Source organism: Triturus cristatus, chromosome 11 (assembly GCF_964204655.1).
Source record: "Triturus cristatus chromosome 11, aTriCri1.1, whole genome shotgun sequence".
NCBI classification, from domain to species: domain Eukaryota; kingdom Metazoa; phylum Chordata; class Amphibia; order Caudata; family Salamandridae; genus Triturus; species Triturus cristatus.
The window spans coordinates 82869299-82885531 of record NC_140594.1 but is presented as its reverse complement, the minus strand read 5'-3'; the positions used below and the strand labels follow the sequence as shown (position 1 = coordinate 82885531).

Here is a 16233-nt window from a genome sequence, read left to right as displayed (position 1 = left end):
ACTCCCTGGCTGGGACAAGGCTGAGGCCTAAGCTGAGGTAGATCAAAGGGGGGAATACCAGTGCCCTGGCTTTCTCTCTCCACACAACCTCTCTAGGTTAGTCCCAGTTCACCCTTTGCACAGTCAGGTTGGTTTCAGCACCTCCCTAGCCCCTTAGAGCAGTCTCTCAGGTCTCCACAGGGCCTTAGGCGCCCTCTACTCCACTTACTGCCGTTTTTCTGATGTTCCGACGCCGCTGGAGTCGTGTCGACGCCGTGAGGCGGTTCCGGTTCGGTCTCGGCGGCCTCGGCACAATGTCAGTTCTTTGACGACGCCGGTAGGCGGTTCCGGTCCGATGTCGGCGGCCTCGGTTCAATCTCGACCTCCGATTCGACGGCGTCGGGCAGTCTCTTCACGATGTCGACTTCGGGCGGCTCCGGTCCGATGGCGCTCTCGTCTCCGATGACGTCGGCCGGCCTGGCCTCGATGTCGACTTCCGGCGACTCCGGGGTGCGATCCTCACCCCCGACCTCCGGTGCTCCTCCACACAGGTTCCGGGCGACTCCGGAGTGCGATCCTCACTCCCGACCTCCGGTGCTCCTCTACCTCGGTCTCCGACGACTCCGGAGGGCGAACTTCACTCCTCCGATGACGCCGCTCGCTCGACCTCGGTACACTTCCTTCTCGACCCTTGGTATTCCTCTCGACCTCCGTCGGCGCCCTCTTACGACCTCAGGCGGCTCCGGGTACGACGTCTGCTACCTCAGTCAGCGCCGCTTCTCCACCTCGGGCTCCAGGTCTTCGGCTACTCGACGCCAGACTCCAGGGAAACCAGTTCTCAGGTCAGAATCTTGCTGCTTTCTTGGTTCTAAGGCCTGTTCCTGCTGTCCAGGTCCTTAGGATGGTTTTCTTCTGTCTTCTTCCCACACAGGGCTATAGGCTGGGATCCATCAGTAGGGACAAGTATCAAGGGTGGGTTTATGGACCCCACTCCAGGCACAAGTTTCCACCCCTGCTGCTTCACTCCTTCCTCCTTCACTGTTGTGCTCCTCTCTCTTCACCAGTCAGGTGCCAACTGCCAGCTCCAACTGCCAACACTCTGTCTTAACCTCCCAACATTCTAAACCGCCTCCAACTGTCACAGAGTTCTGGAATCTCCTGGAATGTTCTGGAAGGTGCTGGTGATGTCACAGGTGGCCACCATTTTGTGCTCCAGGCCCTCAGACAGAAGTTTCAGGGGTAGCTAAAATGGCTCCCTGAATCTGTAGCAACACGAAAAAGTCTGGTGGTTCCCAAAAAGGAAAAATTCAAACAGGGTTTGAGGCAAAAGTGGGACAAAATAAATAATGATGAGGAGGGACCACCCAAAGGGCTGACAGGTCTAACACAAAGTATGTTTCGGAGCAGATGGCTGAGGTTCGGAGCCGAGCTTAGATTTAGATCCTGAAGGTTTCGGCTCGGTTACCGTTTTGGATTGGGGCTTTTCAGAGCCAGAAGGCTTTTTAGTAGGCTTTGGTGCCGTGGCCGAAGGTGGGGCGTCAGAAGCGTGATCTCGGGGGCCAACCGGGTCCCGAGGGCGCATGTTTTGGTCCGGAGCCTTCTTTTTGGGTTGAGGTGGATGTCTGGGCGAGGGAGTTTCTGTACTCACAGCAAGTTGTCCCTGTGAGATGTCATCCTGATCAGAGCCGTACTCAAAAACAGAGATCGGTTCCTGCTCTTCTTCGGCCCGATGGCGTCCTCAGCTTCTTCATCTGAGCCGAAGAGGTCCGGAATAGAGGCTGTGCGTTGACTTTGCATGTCGAGACTTCGAGCCAGACTGTCGCGAAGTGTCTTCTTGGAGTGGAACGCTTTGCACGCGTTGCAGTCCTGTTCTCTGTGCTCAGGGGCCAAGCACAGGTTACACACTTCGTGTGAGTGGGTGTGTAGGTATTTTGCGTGGCACCGAAGGCAGAATTTAAAGGGAGTTTATTCCATCGTCAGCTAGTCGAACCGAAGTGGGTAGGCCCGACAGCCCACCACGAACTTTCCCGTTCGAAAGTGAGTTTTAACCAGAAAATCCGACACGCGAAGAATAGTATACGCGATTGGAAACAATACCGTCGAGGTTGTGTCTTGCGCACCAAGGGAAACCGAAGAACCTGTCGAACAGTAGCGCAGCGAGTAACATCCGAACCAGATGGCGGAAAAAAACAATCTAACAATGGAGTCGATGCCCATGAGCACTATCACCGACAGGAGGAGTCACCTACCTTGTGACTGGAAAGACTTCTTCGAAGAAAAACAAAGTGCAAACATCTGGACCCAACACTAGATGGCGATCTATGCATAGCATATGATCTACAGCTCATATGCCTCAAACACAATGTTTACCACAGGGGGTGGGGTATGTCAAGCTGGACAGCCTGAAGCACATAAAGCCAGCAAATGGAAAGTCAGAAAATGCAAGTTATAAACCACAAAGCAACAGGTGGGATGCATTCCTAGGTCAGATTTCTGAAGGTCCCCAATGTCTTTAGCAAATCAAAAAGCTACACTGCCTAGTAGGCTTCAGTCTAAAAAGTGACTGGGAACACGGTTTGTGGGGATACAATACCCTGCCCTTTTTAGGTCGAGCCTGGGCAGCACATGCGCTGTTCTGCGAGTCATGCTGTATTGAGGTTTGGCATAGAAGCTCCTCCAATGTCCCAGCCATCTTTTCAACTGGCTCCTGTTACTGTTCTTGCGAAATCATTGCTTTTCATTAGTGAATAGGCTTAATAGTCCCTCCTTGGTACCACCTTGTCTGCATTGATAACCTCCCATAACGACTAGACATTTTACTTGTGTTGTTACACAGTCTGCTTTATAAGTCGGAGAGCACCATTTTGTTCAATGATATTCACCCTATTACAACCACAACATCGCAGCATGCCGCAAGATTACTTATGTATTTTTTTTTTTTAATTACAACGCAGTCCACTTTAACTATAGCGGCTGCACTTATTGAATTATTAAATTTAGAGCACGGGCCGCTTTCACATTAGCGGCCATGCTTATTTATTGAATAGCACGGTCCGCTTTCACTTTAGCGGCCGTGCTACAGAACCTATCTAAATTAATTATTTTGTTTTCACTTAGGGTGAAAGCGCACGGTACACTCTCTCACTTTAATATTGGCTACGCCCCTCTCTTTAGACGCTGCTATCTGTAACCTGAATACCCTAGCAGCATCTTCATAAAGGGGCACGGCCACCATTAAAGTGCTCTTGCATTTGTGAGAATTTGAGCTATTGGCATTAAAAATAACAATGCCTTTTATATATGTAATGCTTTTAAAACACAAATAAAAGGCATTTTCTTTTTCTAAATACTCGCAAATGCGACACCTATTGCATTGAAAATGCTTGTTTTATTGTAATCGTGAGTCACCATTCCCTCACTTTCCTTTCTCGGGTTCATTACGATCTTTTCCTACGTCAGGGCCCAAGACCACTGCAACTGCTGTGTTGAAATCATTTGCGGCTAAGCATGCCTTTTCTACTCTGGGTTCTTGATGCTGTTTTAGACCTCTTCTGATCCCTGCCTTCTCTTAAGATCTGCTGTTCCAGTCTTAACTGTAAGCTTTAAGTGTTTAAATGTTTATTCTCCAACAGAATGAAACAAACGAGAAAATACTTTCCTCCCACCTGTGAAAATCCCTTGAGCAGTATATACCCCCAGACCTCTATTCTCACAAGTCCCCATACGAACAGTTAAAGGATTTTTCAGCATTTGATTTTTGTGTTCAAATTATTTTTATTGAGAAAGAAAGCAAAAAATAAATAAATAAATAAACGGATACAAATACATACCGTGAATGACATACGTTGTCCCAGTGAACATAATAAAATATATAGCATTTGATTTGAATGTAACTGAGTATCGCTGGCATAATGCAGAGAAGCGATGCCATGCACATTGTACAAGGATCCCTCAGAGATCAGCCCCCATATGGACAGGTCAATCTTTAGGAGGAATCACTGAGCTATGTACATGGCAACTCTTCCCTGCAATATACCCTCAAAGTAACTTTAAAATCAAATGATGAAACATGCTCAAGACCCTTACTTCCCCGTTCTAAATATTCAGAGTTGGATCTTAAACAGTATGCAAAAGTTAGGCCCTTTAAAAAACTGAATTCTCTATCAAGCAAGCTAGAGACACCCAAACATTTATTTCACCGTCAAGGCTTGTTTGCATTGGCTATTTGAACAAAAAAATCTATATAAAAAAACGGAATTTCCCCTTCTCTCAAACAAACTTTGAGCCGAATGTTAACACCAACTAAAGACATGGGCTCCCACACAGATGATCATCATCTCAACTAAGTCTCTTAGCATCAAGATCGCCAAACTACTCCACCTCGATTTGGACATCAAAGAGATTGTAATTAATGCTAAATTCCAACTAAAGCATCTTCATAGTGTCAAGCCTGTATCCACAAATACGTTTTTAAGCTGGTCATTCAAGCCCAAATAATCTCACAGAAAGCCGCTGACTGGGCCACCTTAATGTCACAAAGCTCCCCTTAAAACAGTCCTCCACTTGGTAGTCTCATGTACATCACACCAGTCCATTCTTCCCTAGCTAGGCTTCTCCGTGAAAGTCACTCTGCCTTCAAGACGTTGTGCATCACGTTCAAGGCTATTCATTTGAAAAAGCCTGAATATTTCTCTCAAAACCTTCAGCTGTTCAGTAGGAAAAAAAACTTTGAAAAGCCAAACTCTGCTCAAGCTGGACACTCCCAGATTCAGAAAGCTTTCACCCTTGAAGCAATCATACTCGGAATACGTTCTATGGAATTGGATTATAACACATTACGACAGTCACATTAATCTCAACTTTTAAAGGGGGACTTAAAACATCAGTTCCTAAAAGACCTTTTATACTCCATGCTCACCTATTTCATTCAGTCTCTCAAACCGTGCAAGCCGGTGAATCTACAGCACTACATGCTAGCAACAGATACTTATGAAGTTATCAATCAATCAAATAGAATTTGTAAAGTGCTGCTTATCATCCCGGGAGGTATCCAGGCAACGTGCTGCAGGTTTCAGTCGAAGAGCTAGGTCTTGAGTTCTCACCTGAAGTGGCTGAGAGAATGTGCGGTGCGCAGGTGGAGAGGGAGGGAGTTCTATGTTTTGGCGGCGAAGTGAGAGAACCAGCGTCCTCCAGTGCATCAGCGGACAGGGTAGGTAACATTTTTCATTCGAGGCATGTGAGGCTGCGGATATACATGCTGTGCATAGACTGTAAAGCAATCCTCCCAAAAAGCAGCGGCTAGCCTGTGGATGTTGCAGAACATTGAAAGTGTGCGAAGAACTGCCAGACCAACATTAGCTTGTCGGCGGGCTGGACATCCACACAGTAGTGTTTTGTGAATGTGTGGTGTAGACAAGGTAGCTGGTGTGCAATGTTCCCTCTAATTTTTTTCCTCTGTGTGCCGCAGTGTTGGGTCTCTGTGCGCTGCAGCCAATGCTATGTGCACCAAGAACCGGACCGCACATATGGGGCAGTGACAAATATCAGTGCAAACATCACTCCAAACTTTTGCTTAAAAAAATGAAAATACGGTGCATTCCACACATACAGTGCCACATGATGGCTCTTAAGGCAGGTTTTCAATTTACATACACACCATGACATGTATTGGTTACACAGGCAAGCACACTTCGGCTTTAGAAAAGCACAGGACTCCAACAGTGGTACCAATATAAGATTTCAGTAATTATTCTCAACTAGAGCTCTGTTCACAGGGTGTGGAAATGTCTGGAGCCTATACAAGCTTGCATAGCTGGGGAAACCTGCAGGAGGGCACATGTTATGCCTCCCTGTGTGCATGCACCCCAAGTTCCTGCAGGGCATGGACTTGGCAGTCCATGCCCTGCAGGAATTTGCTTTGGCGTTCCCATTTCGGTGCCTTTTTTATAGGTACTGCAGTGGGACAGCCGGGCACTTTGAGATCTGCATGATGCACATTCTTTGCAGCAGGCATATTAACCCTCTGCTGTACCTTAGAACTTGCACTAGAGAAAACTCAGTTATCTTGCTATATTTATTATTGCATGAAAAATGCTGGAGTCAAGGAACATAGCAGCAGGTGCTATTAATACAATAATATACTTGCAAACACCGTGTCCCCCTCCCCCCCCCCCCCCCCCACCTGAAGTCTGCACCTGGTACAGTGGCACCGGTCACACCTTCCTAGGGCTGGCACTGGCCCCGCGGCTGCGCTCTATTAACCAAAGAAATGCAGCAAGTCTACCAGGCACATCTTAAGGATTTTGGGGACCCTGGGACAAACCTATTTTGGGGGCCCCTGTTCAGAACGGATTTGAATTGATGATTTAATTTCAGCTCTTTCTTGCCCTCTTAGGCCAGGTCACTGACAGTATATAGGCGCAATTGTCTGGATTCTAAATGTGTTTACATCTAATGTTCAGGGATAGTGATGTGTGTTATCAATATTGTAACACATCAGCAGTTCACTAATATTATTGCTATTAATATCTGTGACACACTCCAATGTCTCATGTTTGGTCTTATTGCGATCTAAAAGAAACCTTTTTATGGGTGTTGAATGAAAAATAAACATTCCTCTGCAGAATGGCAATAATAGACTCTCGCACATCACCCACCTTATAAATAAATTAAGGGAAAATGGTATTCAAAACAATCAGGTTTAGTAATTATTCAAGGTCATCACGGCAAGACTATCGGGAGGCTCCCCTAAAAGGCTGACCTCACACAAGTGAGTGTTTGTGCCCTTCTATTACTGGTGCTTTACAGCAGTTAAAATCTTCTTTGGGTTTATCATTGCTCAAATGCGTGTAATTTCTAATATTTCTATATTTCTCTCAGCTTCATTGCGTGTTTAGCACGCGAGAATATGCCACTCATAGTTGTTGAAATGTCACTCGTAAATAGACCCAAATTTTGCTTTGAGACACCCATTCTGGCTCTCTGTCCCCTGCTTGCTCGGTCTGCCTTTCACAAATGAAAGGCAGCAAGTCTACAAGCATGACGTGCTTGTAGACTTGCTGCCTTTCATTTGTTAATAGGGCACAACACTGAACAGCCGAGCAGATTGTGTGCCTTTGTTAAAGTAATCATGTTAATAGCAGCGATTAACATGATTACTTACAAAAAGGGACACAATCTGACAGTTTTCGCACCGCACGCATTTAAAAGCGGCGGCGCCAAGGTCCTCAGTTGCCTGTGCGCGCTTTGTAATTTACAGAGCGCGTGCACGCCCGCTTAGGTGCGCGCCCGCTCACGCGCGCACGTTGGAGGGAACAGTGCTGGTGTGCACATATCAGTTTTATGAATGTTCTCCAAGAAGGCCTTAGAAGCTCCATTCTTTTGAGTTGAGTGTGCTCTACGAAAAGTGGGTAGAGTCCTTTTAGCTTTAGCACAGCATGTACGGATTAGGATAGGGCCTTCCCTTTGTGGAGTTTGGAAAAAGCAACAAAAAATGGTTGTCTCTTTCTAAATTGTCTATCAACGTAGGACACGAGGGCTCATTTTACATCCAAGCATGGCAGCTTGTGCCGCAAATTAATCCGGTCACGAGAAAAAAACAGAAGGCCAATAGACTGATTAAGTCAAACACCACCTTAGGGAGAAATTTGGGGTTGGTGCGGAGGATAACCATATCCCTATGTACTTGGAAGTAAGTTCCTTCCAGGGTTGACACCTGAAGTTCACTTGCACGCTGAGTGAGGTGATAGCAACTAGAAATGCCACCTTCCAAAAGAGGAAATGAAGGGGGAAGGTGTGGAGGGGCTCAAATGGAGGACCCATGAGTTGTGTGGGTACAATGTTGTGATCCCATAAGGGTGCCAGTGGGATCCAGGGAAGACGTTCCCTAATGAGGTCCTCAATTAAAACTTTAACCCCTTCCATGCCCATGACGGAACGGTTCCGTCATGAGCATCGGTTGCGCTGTGCTCATGGCCCCGCCCGCGCTCGAACCCTTCAGCACCGCGGGGGAATTCCCGCAGCGCTGAAGGGGTTAATGACTGGTATCCTGAAGAGAGATGTGTGGTCTATTCTGAAGGTAGGCTGCCACAGCCACTAGGTGTAATCTTATGCAGGCAAAGGCTAGCCCAGAAATTTGCAAGAGAAGTAACAGACAATTGCCTTGTATTGTGCCTTTAAACAAGCAGATAGGTTTGGAATGGCAGTAACAGATACATCTCTTCCACTTGGCCGCATAGCAGACATGGGTGGTAGGTCTGCATGCTTCCCTGACAATGCTCATGCATTCAGAAGGAAGATTAAATGATCCAAATTATATAACCTCACGAGCCAGATCAAAAGGTTGAGGGATCTGGGATCCAGGTGCATGATCTCTCCATGGTTCTGCATTAGAAGGGTTGGCTTGTTGGGGAGCCTCTCGTGCGGAACCACTGAAAGTTAGAGCAGAGTCATGAACCAGGTCGGCGGCCCCATGTGGGTGTCATCAGGGTAAGCATATGGGGCGCCTGCCGGAGCCGCCAAACCATTAATGGAAGAAGGAGGAGATGAGGAAAACCGTAGGGAAATATCACTGACCAGTTCACGCATAGTACATTGCTGCTGGACTTTGGGTGAGGAAGCCTGGAGGCAAAGTTGGGGCATTTGGCATTTTCTGCTGTTGCAAACAGATTTATCTGTGGGAACTCCCATGTGTGAAAGTAGTAGAGGGGGACTGGAGGGTGGCGTTCCCACTCGTAGACCTGCTGCCACATCCTGCTGAGAAGGTTGGGAAAATCGCTGTCCATCCCCAGAAGGTACTCCGCCAACAGATGAATTTTGTGGAGGAGAGCCCAACACCAAATGCTCTGGGATAGTCGAGACAGCTGTGAAGATTGCGTCCCCCTCTCCCCACTCCCTGTTTCTGAAGGTAAAACAAGGCTGTCACACTGTCAGTAGGGACAAAAACAACCTTGCCTGTGAGGTGAGGTAGAAAAGCCTTCAACACTAGATGAAAGGCTTTAAGTTCCAGGTAGCTGATGTGGAGGCCCTGGTACTTGGCTTCCCACTGACCCCACCGTGTAAGGGAGGAGTCTGTTGTGACAATCGTCTACGGAACTGGCTCAAGAAAAGGCCACACCTGCAAAAGGTTGTAGGGGTTCCAACACTACAGAGAGCGAGGAGAGCGGCGGCCGATCAACACTAGATTGTCTGAATGACCTTTCGTCTGAGACCACTGTTGCGCTAAGCATTCTTGCAACAGACGCATGTGAAGCCTGGCATGAGGTACTATGCCACTGTAGGAGACCATCGTGCCCAGGAGGCACATGACTGTTTTGACTGAGTTGCTGATTTGATTGAAACAAAGGGAGCAGTGCTTGAAAGAACTGGATCCTGGCAGGATTCAGATAGGCTAAGGGTAGCACTGAGTTGAGAATGGTCCCTGGATGGCGCTGTATCTGGAGGGGTTGGAGATGTGATTTTGTGGTGTTGATAAACCCTAGGCGATGAAGCAGGTCTATTGTGACCTGTCTGTGTTTGCGACACTGCTAGCTTGTAGAACGTTTAATAAACCAGTCGTAAAAATATGGGAACACGTGGATGCTCTGTCTGCGTAGGTGTGTGTGGCCACCACCGAAAGGCACTTTGGTAACCCCAAAGGAGAGCCCTTTGAGCTGGTAATGCCTTCTGCCGGTCACAAATCTGAAATACCAGCGATAAGCCGGATATATTGGTATGTGGAAATGGATGTCCTTCAGGTCGAGCGCGGCCATAAAGTTGCCTTGCTGGAGAAGCAGAATTACATCCTGAAGGGTCACCATGTGAAAATGCTCTGAGATGATGTACTTGTTTGTGGGCCTGTGGTCCAGAATAGGCCTGAGGGACCGGTCTTTGGGGGCATTAAGAAGGACAGTGAGTACACTCCCGTGCCTTGCTGCTGGTGGGGGATGGGTTCTCTAGACCCTTTGAGGAGGAGGGCTTGGCTTCCTCCTTGAGATGCCTTTGGTGTTCCATTGAGAATCTGTATTTGTGAGGTGGAATGTTGAGACTTGGACGTGAGATCCAGAAAAATAGCCATGGATAATGTCCAACACCCATTTGTCTGAGGTGACAGTTTGCCACGTGGGAAAGAAGCCTTGTAGGCACCATCAGCCCCTTCCCCCGACAGGTGTTGTGTGGTCATGGGGAAGCAAAGTCAAACCAGGGTTTGGTAGCAGGTTTCGCTACTTTTGGGGAGATAACCTTCCCTCTGCCTCTGCCTCTAGAATTGTTGTCTCTATAGGAGCCTCGGAAATAACCCACGGAACAGGACTGCTGACCCTGGGAGCAGTGATAGGACATGGAGGTTGTCTTAGAGCCTTCACAGTACATGGTGTGGCGAAAGAAGCCGAGGGGGATCGGGTGTTTTCAGTGCCCTCATGGCTTTCACTGTTTCCATATCTTTTTTAACCTTTTCTAAAGCTTGGTCTACTTGTGGACCAAAGAGATGCTCACTGTCAAAAGGCATGTTCAGCAGGTTCTGCTGTACTTCAGGCATAAAGCCAGAGATACAGAGCATGTCCGCGTACCAGAATATTTGAATTTACCCCCCTGGCAGCTGAGACAGTGTTTGGAGGTGTTGGCTATCAACTTGCCCTCAGCAACTATTTCCCGTCCCCTTTTTCTATGCTCTTCTGAGAGGTATTTGAAGCGCTCCTCCATTTTGTCCCAATGGGCACTATCGTATTTTGCACACATCCAGGCCCAACACTAAATGGCAGGAGTATGCACAGCATGTAAATCTACAGCCACACATAGCTCGAACATAACTTTATTTTTTGCTGCCCATCTGCAGAGGAAATGTTTATCAAGATTAAGATATGTGTCCTCACGTTTATTTCTCGAATAGTAACTTTTGTTACAACTGCTTGTTTAATATTATCCAAACTACCTCCTGCTATACTCATACTTTTCAAATACTGTACAACTTAGCTATCCACATCTATTATAATTTTCCAAAGTTTGATCTCCTCAGTGTCCACAGAAGTGATGACTTGGATCAGTAACCCCATGCCCACACACTCCCACCACCACCATAGGCCACTTGAAAGCAGTCTTGATTTAGCTAGGTTTCCCTCTATGCCCTGCAGTTATTTATCTCTTCAATAAAATATGGAAAGTTAAAGCATCTTTTAGCACTTAAGTCTCAACTTCTTATCACATTTTACAACACATTAATTTTGATCCCTTATAATGGCTTGGTTTCTCAGATTTGTACAGTAATCATATGTACCATTTATGCAGCTCTCATTTTGTATCCAGCAAATGGATGAAATTTATCCCAAAGGCTCAAAGCACCTTCGTTAATTAAGAAGCATTTATACATATAATAAAAATACCAGCAAAATCAAACCAAGCAAGACTTTAGGCAGGTTCAGATCTCAAAACATGCTGATCTATGGATGCGAGACCAGCAAGGGTGTCGTTTCTATATTTATAGTCTGCATAATGAATTAACAATGAAGGCTTTTTCCAAAACAGGAAATGACCTGGAATAACCAACAGGGTTCATGAGATTCAGATGCCAATTGTCTAATTAAAAAATGCTGCAACTTACTGCTGAAGCGGACAGACTGTGCCACGTTCACAGTGTGGAAGCGAGTGGTCTCTCCGCCCCCTCGACCTCGGTTGTGTTTAGAGTCCACGCTCTCCTTCCCATGGTAAGTACGCTGATCGGGGGTCAGCCCTGGAGAAGAGAGAGAAGGAAATCTATGGGCTTGATTCAATATCACAAGTAGCTTGTTCAAGGTAACATCAAAAACGAGTGGTGCTGGCAGAGTGTTAGAATTGTCTCTGTAGAACACCATTAGCCTATTATCAAGTGCCACTGCGTACTAAAATTCCTACTAATTTTCTTCAACCAACAAATAAAACCAGCAACAAGTGAAAAACACAACCTGTAAGGTTAAAGTCACAAAACACAGTGTTAAGAGCCTGTAACGAGACACCCACGCTTACTCTCTAGTGTCTGGTACTAAACGTTCCCCATTCTCAGATTTGTAGGAGACACTGGAACATCTCTTCGCAGCAAAGAAATCCAAATGAGCACTTTGAAAAATGTCTACAGTGTTTATATCTTCTCCATCCCACAGTCGCAGGATCAAAACATGGAGGGTACAACCCAAAGGTAGAACAAGAAAGCAAAAAAGAGGGAAAAAAATCCAGAAATAGAGCGAGAAACAGCGCCCAAGGACAGTCAAAAGAGACATTGTGCATGCTCTATGGTGAGGCATAGACAGACTCCAAGAATGTTACTTACCTTCTAAGCATCCGTAGTGTGTATTGATGTAGATTCACATGCTCTGCCTACTCCTGCCATCTTATGCTGAGCTCAGATGTATGCTCGTTGTTTTTGAGGATAGAGTGTAATGTTAGATAGTTTTTCGCACAGCGGGTGAGTGATATGGAGTGACGAGTGAACACAGTATGCTGCACATGTGTATTATGAAAAGAAGTTAATTAATAAGTAAGATCAAAAAGTAGAGTTGTCGGGTATCAGAATGGGGCTCTGTAGTGAATCAGCCACTTTTGTGGTCTGACACCCTATGATGACCCTCGACCACCATTTTGTACTGACTTATGTTACCTTAGCCTTAATGTAGGATGGGTTTGCATATGCCTGCTTTTCTTCTGTCTTTTAGTGGAATAGTCTTTCCAAGAATAGAAGGTATGGGATGTTGAGGTGCAGTCTTGTGGGTGGTGGTGCACACATGTGCTCAATGTTGTATACTGAGGGATTAAGTGTATAATGTTATTTGGGATAGGTGAATTATGACTTTGACCTATTGGCTTTGACGTGGTCTAATGTCATTCTGCCTTCTGAATTTACCTTGCTTCAAACTTTTCTGTGTGCACAGTGGTGCTTGTAAGTTGTGTGGATGAGAATTATAGGTGCTCCTTTGACATGGTCTCATGTCATCTTGCTTTTCAATTCCATCCTGCTTTGGGCCTTTGTGTGCATGGCTTAACTAACTCTGAAGCCATTTTCTGTGCCTGCACGAAGCTACAAAGTGGGGAGGGCATGGTCTGCTCTTTTTTCCTGTTTTTCGCATTTTACTGACTAGAGAGAACTGGTTCTTATCAGAGGAATGTACATGGTTTGACTCGTAGCCATAGCGAGGGCCTGATCAACCCTTTGCTGTGACCTTGAAGCAAGCTGGTACGGGCTCTCATGAGAACTAGGGGGCGTGGCATGCTAGAAGCTTCGCTGTGTTTTGAATGTGTAATAAAAAGGGGGATCTACACTGGCTTGGTGGAAGTTCATCCGTGGAGCAGACGTGTTGTCACGGAAAAAGTGGTGTCACCTCTGAGCTTTCGCCCGGTTCAAGCAATGGACTCCCCTTGAACAAAGTGGGGTGAAATGGAGCATTAGGTGAGGTGTCTGCTACTAACCGTCTCTTGATTCTTTTCTGAATTCTTTCCTTTCCTTCTTATTTTCTGATTCTTATATCCATACATATATATATATTTCTACATATATATATATATATACACATATATATATATATATATATTCACTGAAAAAACCATAGGTTTCACATATGTTATAGTTAGCTGGACATTTTACTGATAAAAAAACCAATGAAATTCCCCCGTTATAGTTACTGTAGGCAACTATAACTCACGCGACCGCAATCCTCTGCTGATGCTAATACTGTATTTAGACACTTATTTGCCCATGTCTTCTTCCATTAAATTTTAGCTATACATATATTACAAATATTTTTTTTTCATAAAGACACATATGTCATCAGCAGAGGATTACGGTCGCGTGAGTTATAGTTGCCTACAGTAACTATAACGGGGGAATTTCATTGGTTTTTTATCAGTAAAATGTCCAGCTAACTATAACATGTGTGAAACCTATGGTTTTTTCAGTGAATTTGTACGGTTTTTTAAATGCTAAGTTACTTTACGCCATTTGTGGCGTGCGCGCACCGCGTGCCCACATTACGCTAGATGGGCCATGAACGCACGATGCGCTTCGCGCACCGTGCGCACATGGAGGACATATGATGAGCAAACTCTTAAATCTGCTTTTCATTTATTTATTTTTATTTTTTTTACCGTACGCTTACCGTAAGCTTACGGTACGCGTACCCCGTGATTTTTTTTAAAATCAATAAATGTTTTTTTTGTACTTTTCTGTCCTTCTTTGACCCCCTTACAAATGTTAGGGGGTCTGTAACTCTCCTCATTGCCCCCTTTCCTTGTTTTCTCTGTTTTTTTTCTGAGTGAAACACACAAAATGGCGGCCGCCGCTTCCTGGTTTCGGCCGATTCGAATGTTTACTAAGATCTATGGGCCAATCAGAATCTCCTTCGCGCACGCCATGTTTCTTCCGTACGCTTACCGTAAGCTTACCGTACGCGTACCCCGTGATTTTTTTTAAAAATCAATAAATGTTTGTTTTGTACTTTACAGTCCTTCTTTGACCCCCTCACAAATGTAAGGGGGTCTGTAACTCTCCTCATTGCCCCCTTTTCTTGTTTTCACTCTTTTTTTTTCAGAGTGAAACACAGAAAATGGCGGCCGCCGCTTCCTGGTTTCGGCCGATTCGAATGTTTACTAAGATCTAAGAGCCAATCAGAATCGCGCACGCCACCGTACGCTTACCGTAAGCGTACGGTAAGCGTACCGTAAGCGGGCTCAGATATATATATTGATTTAAAGGCTATTTTCTCAGAATCTACTGAACAGATTTACACCAAACCTATAAAAGGCACTTCCTTGACCTAGGGACTACCTCTCTGCCAAATTTTGAGTAATTCTGTTCAGCCGTTCGGGCTGTAGCTCGTTCTAAAGGTCCTATGGAAAAATGCATGGGAAAAACGCGTTTTGGGACCCCCCTTTTATCTCAGCCCCCGCTTGACGGATCCCCCCGAGACTTTCAGGATAGGAGCGGAGCGTAGCGCCCCACCTATTTTGAGAAATTCGCGAGGATTCGTCGACCGGCGCCAAAGTTATTCAAAATAGAATGTTGAGGTTTTCCTATGGAAACGTGGTCCTAACTATAACTACCTACTGGCGACCGCCAGTAGGTAATATATATATATATATATATATATATATATATATATATATATATATATATATATATTATTTGCCTTGATTGTATGTTCAATCATATTATTGATATGTTAGAGTCTGCTATGTTAGGTGCATTTGGCTTACTGTGTGGTGCTATTTACAAATAAATACATCCCAGATATACCAATTCGTCTTTTCCTTATAGCAGGAGGTGTGGACTCTTCTTGGCCAAGTATTCTGTTGTAGAAGGATGGGTGAATTCCCTTCTAGCAGGTAATTGTGTTATAGGAAGTTGGTCTAATCCTAACAAGTGATGCGCAAATTATTGTTTTCTTGCCTTGCCTTTGGGGGAGTGTTAAAAGTTTGCCCACCTTAGGAAGTGCTGTGTATATGTTATATTCCATAAGTTTGGAACTGATATTCTCTCCCTGGGAAAGTGACGGTACATTCCTTGGTCCAGGGGAGATCTAAAGTTTGTCATTACAGGCTCGTGCCAGAGGCATAGACTTCAGGGACAGCACCAGGGACGGTTGCGTTGGCATGACCGATGCCAACCCGGAGTCAGATTTATAAGACCCCACCAGCACCAAGGCCGGAGCCATCAGCGTGGAGCCTGGTGGGGCCTCTCCCGACACCGTGGGGCCCAAAAGCGCACCAGAGGTCGACCTGCTCAAATACGCGACACGTAGTCTCGTAGAATTCTCTCACTTGAGCAGGAGTCGATAAGGCACCTGGAAATGAAGGGAGGTGCCGAGTCCTACCCAGCAATGATTCTGCAGAAGCATGCCTACAGCGTCGATGCTCCTTACCTTTCTCATTGACTGATCACTGACGAGGTGAAGTCGAAGTCCGTTTGAATTACTTTTTCATATGCCCTTTCCCAGGGTGTTCCGAGGAACTAGAGTGCAAAGAAGAACTGGGCATCTGGAGCTGCGTCGCGACCTTGTCCTCCTCGACTGGGACTGTGACCTACGAAGAGTCACGCTCGGCAGTGTCGACTGCTAGGCCCCAAGAAGCTTCATGGAACACTTCCACAAGGCCTTCGGAGCCATGGCCCTGCAGTCCGGGCACAACTATGTTGTGGTTGGGCTCGAGACACCACCAGCAAACGAGATAGGGGTCAGTTACCAATATGGTGCGGTGACAGGTACCACACGGCTTGAAACCTACCAGCCTAGAGGTCATCCCTCAACACAAGAAAAAAAAAAT

At 45.9% G+C, this 16233-nt stretch overlaps 1 protein-coding gene across 12 annotated transcripts in view; it reads right to left on the bottom strand.

The window, feature by feature from the left end:
* DGCR2 (DiGeorge syndrome critical region gene 2) overlaps positions 1–16233 on the bottom strand; it is a 375101-nt gene that overhangs the window by 198672 nt on the left and 160196 nt on the right. For all 12 annotated transcript variants that reach the window (XM_085634829.1, XM_085634831.1, XM_085634837.1 and 9 more), the window contains one exon: positions 11552–11680. In XM_085634829.1, coding sequence (XP_085490955.1) covers positions 11552–11680 — 129 coding nt within the window. The remainder of the gene's footprint in view (positions 1–11551; positions 11681–16233) is intronic.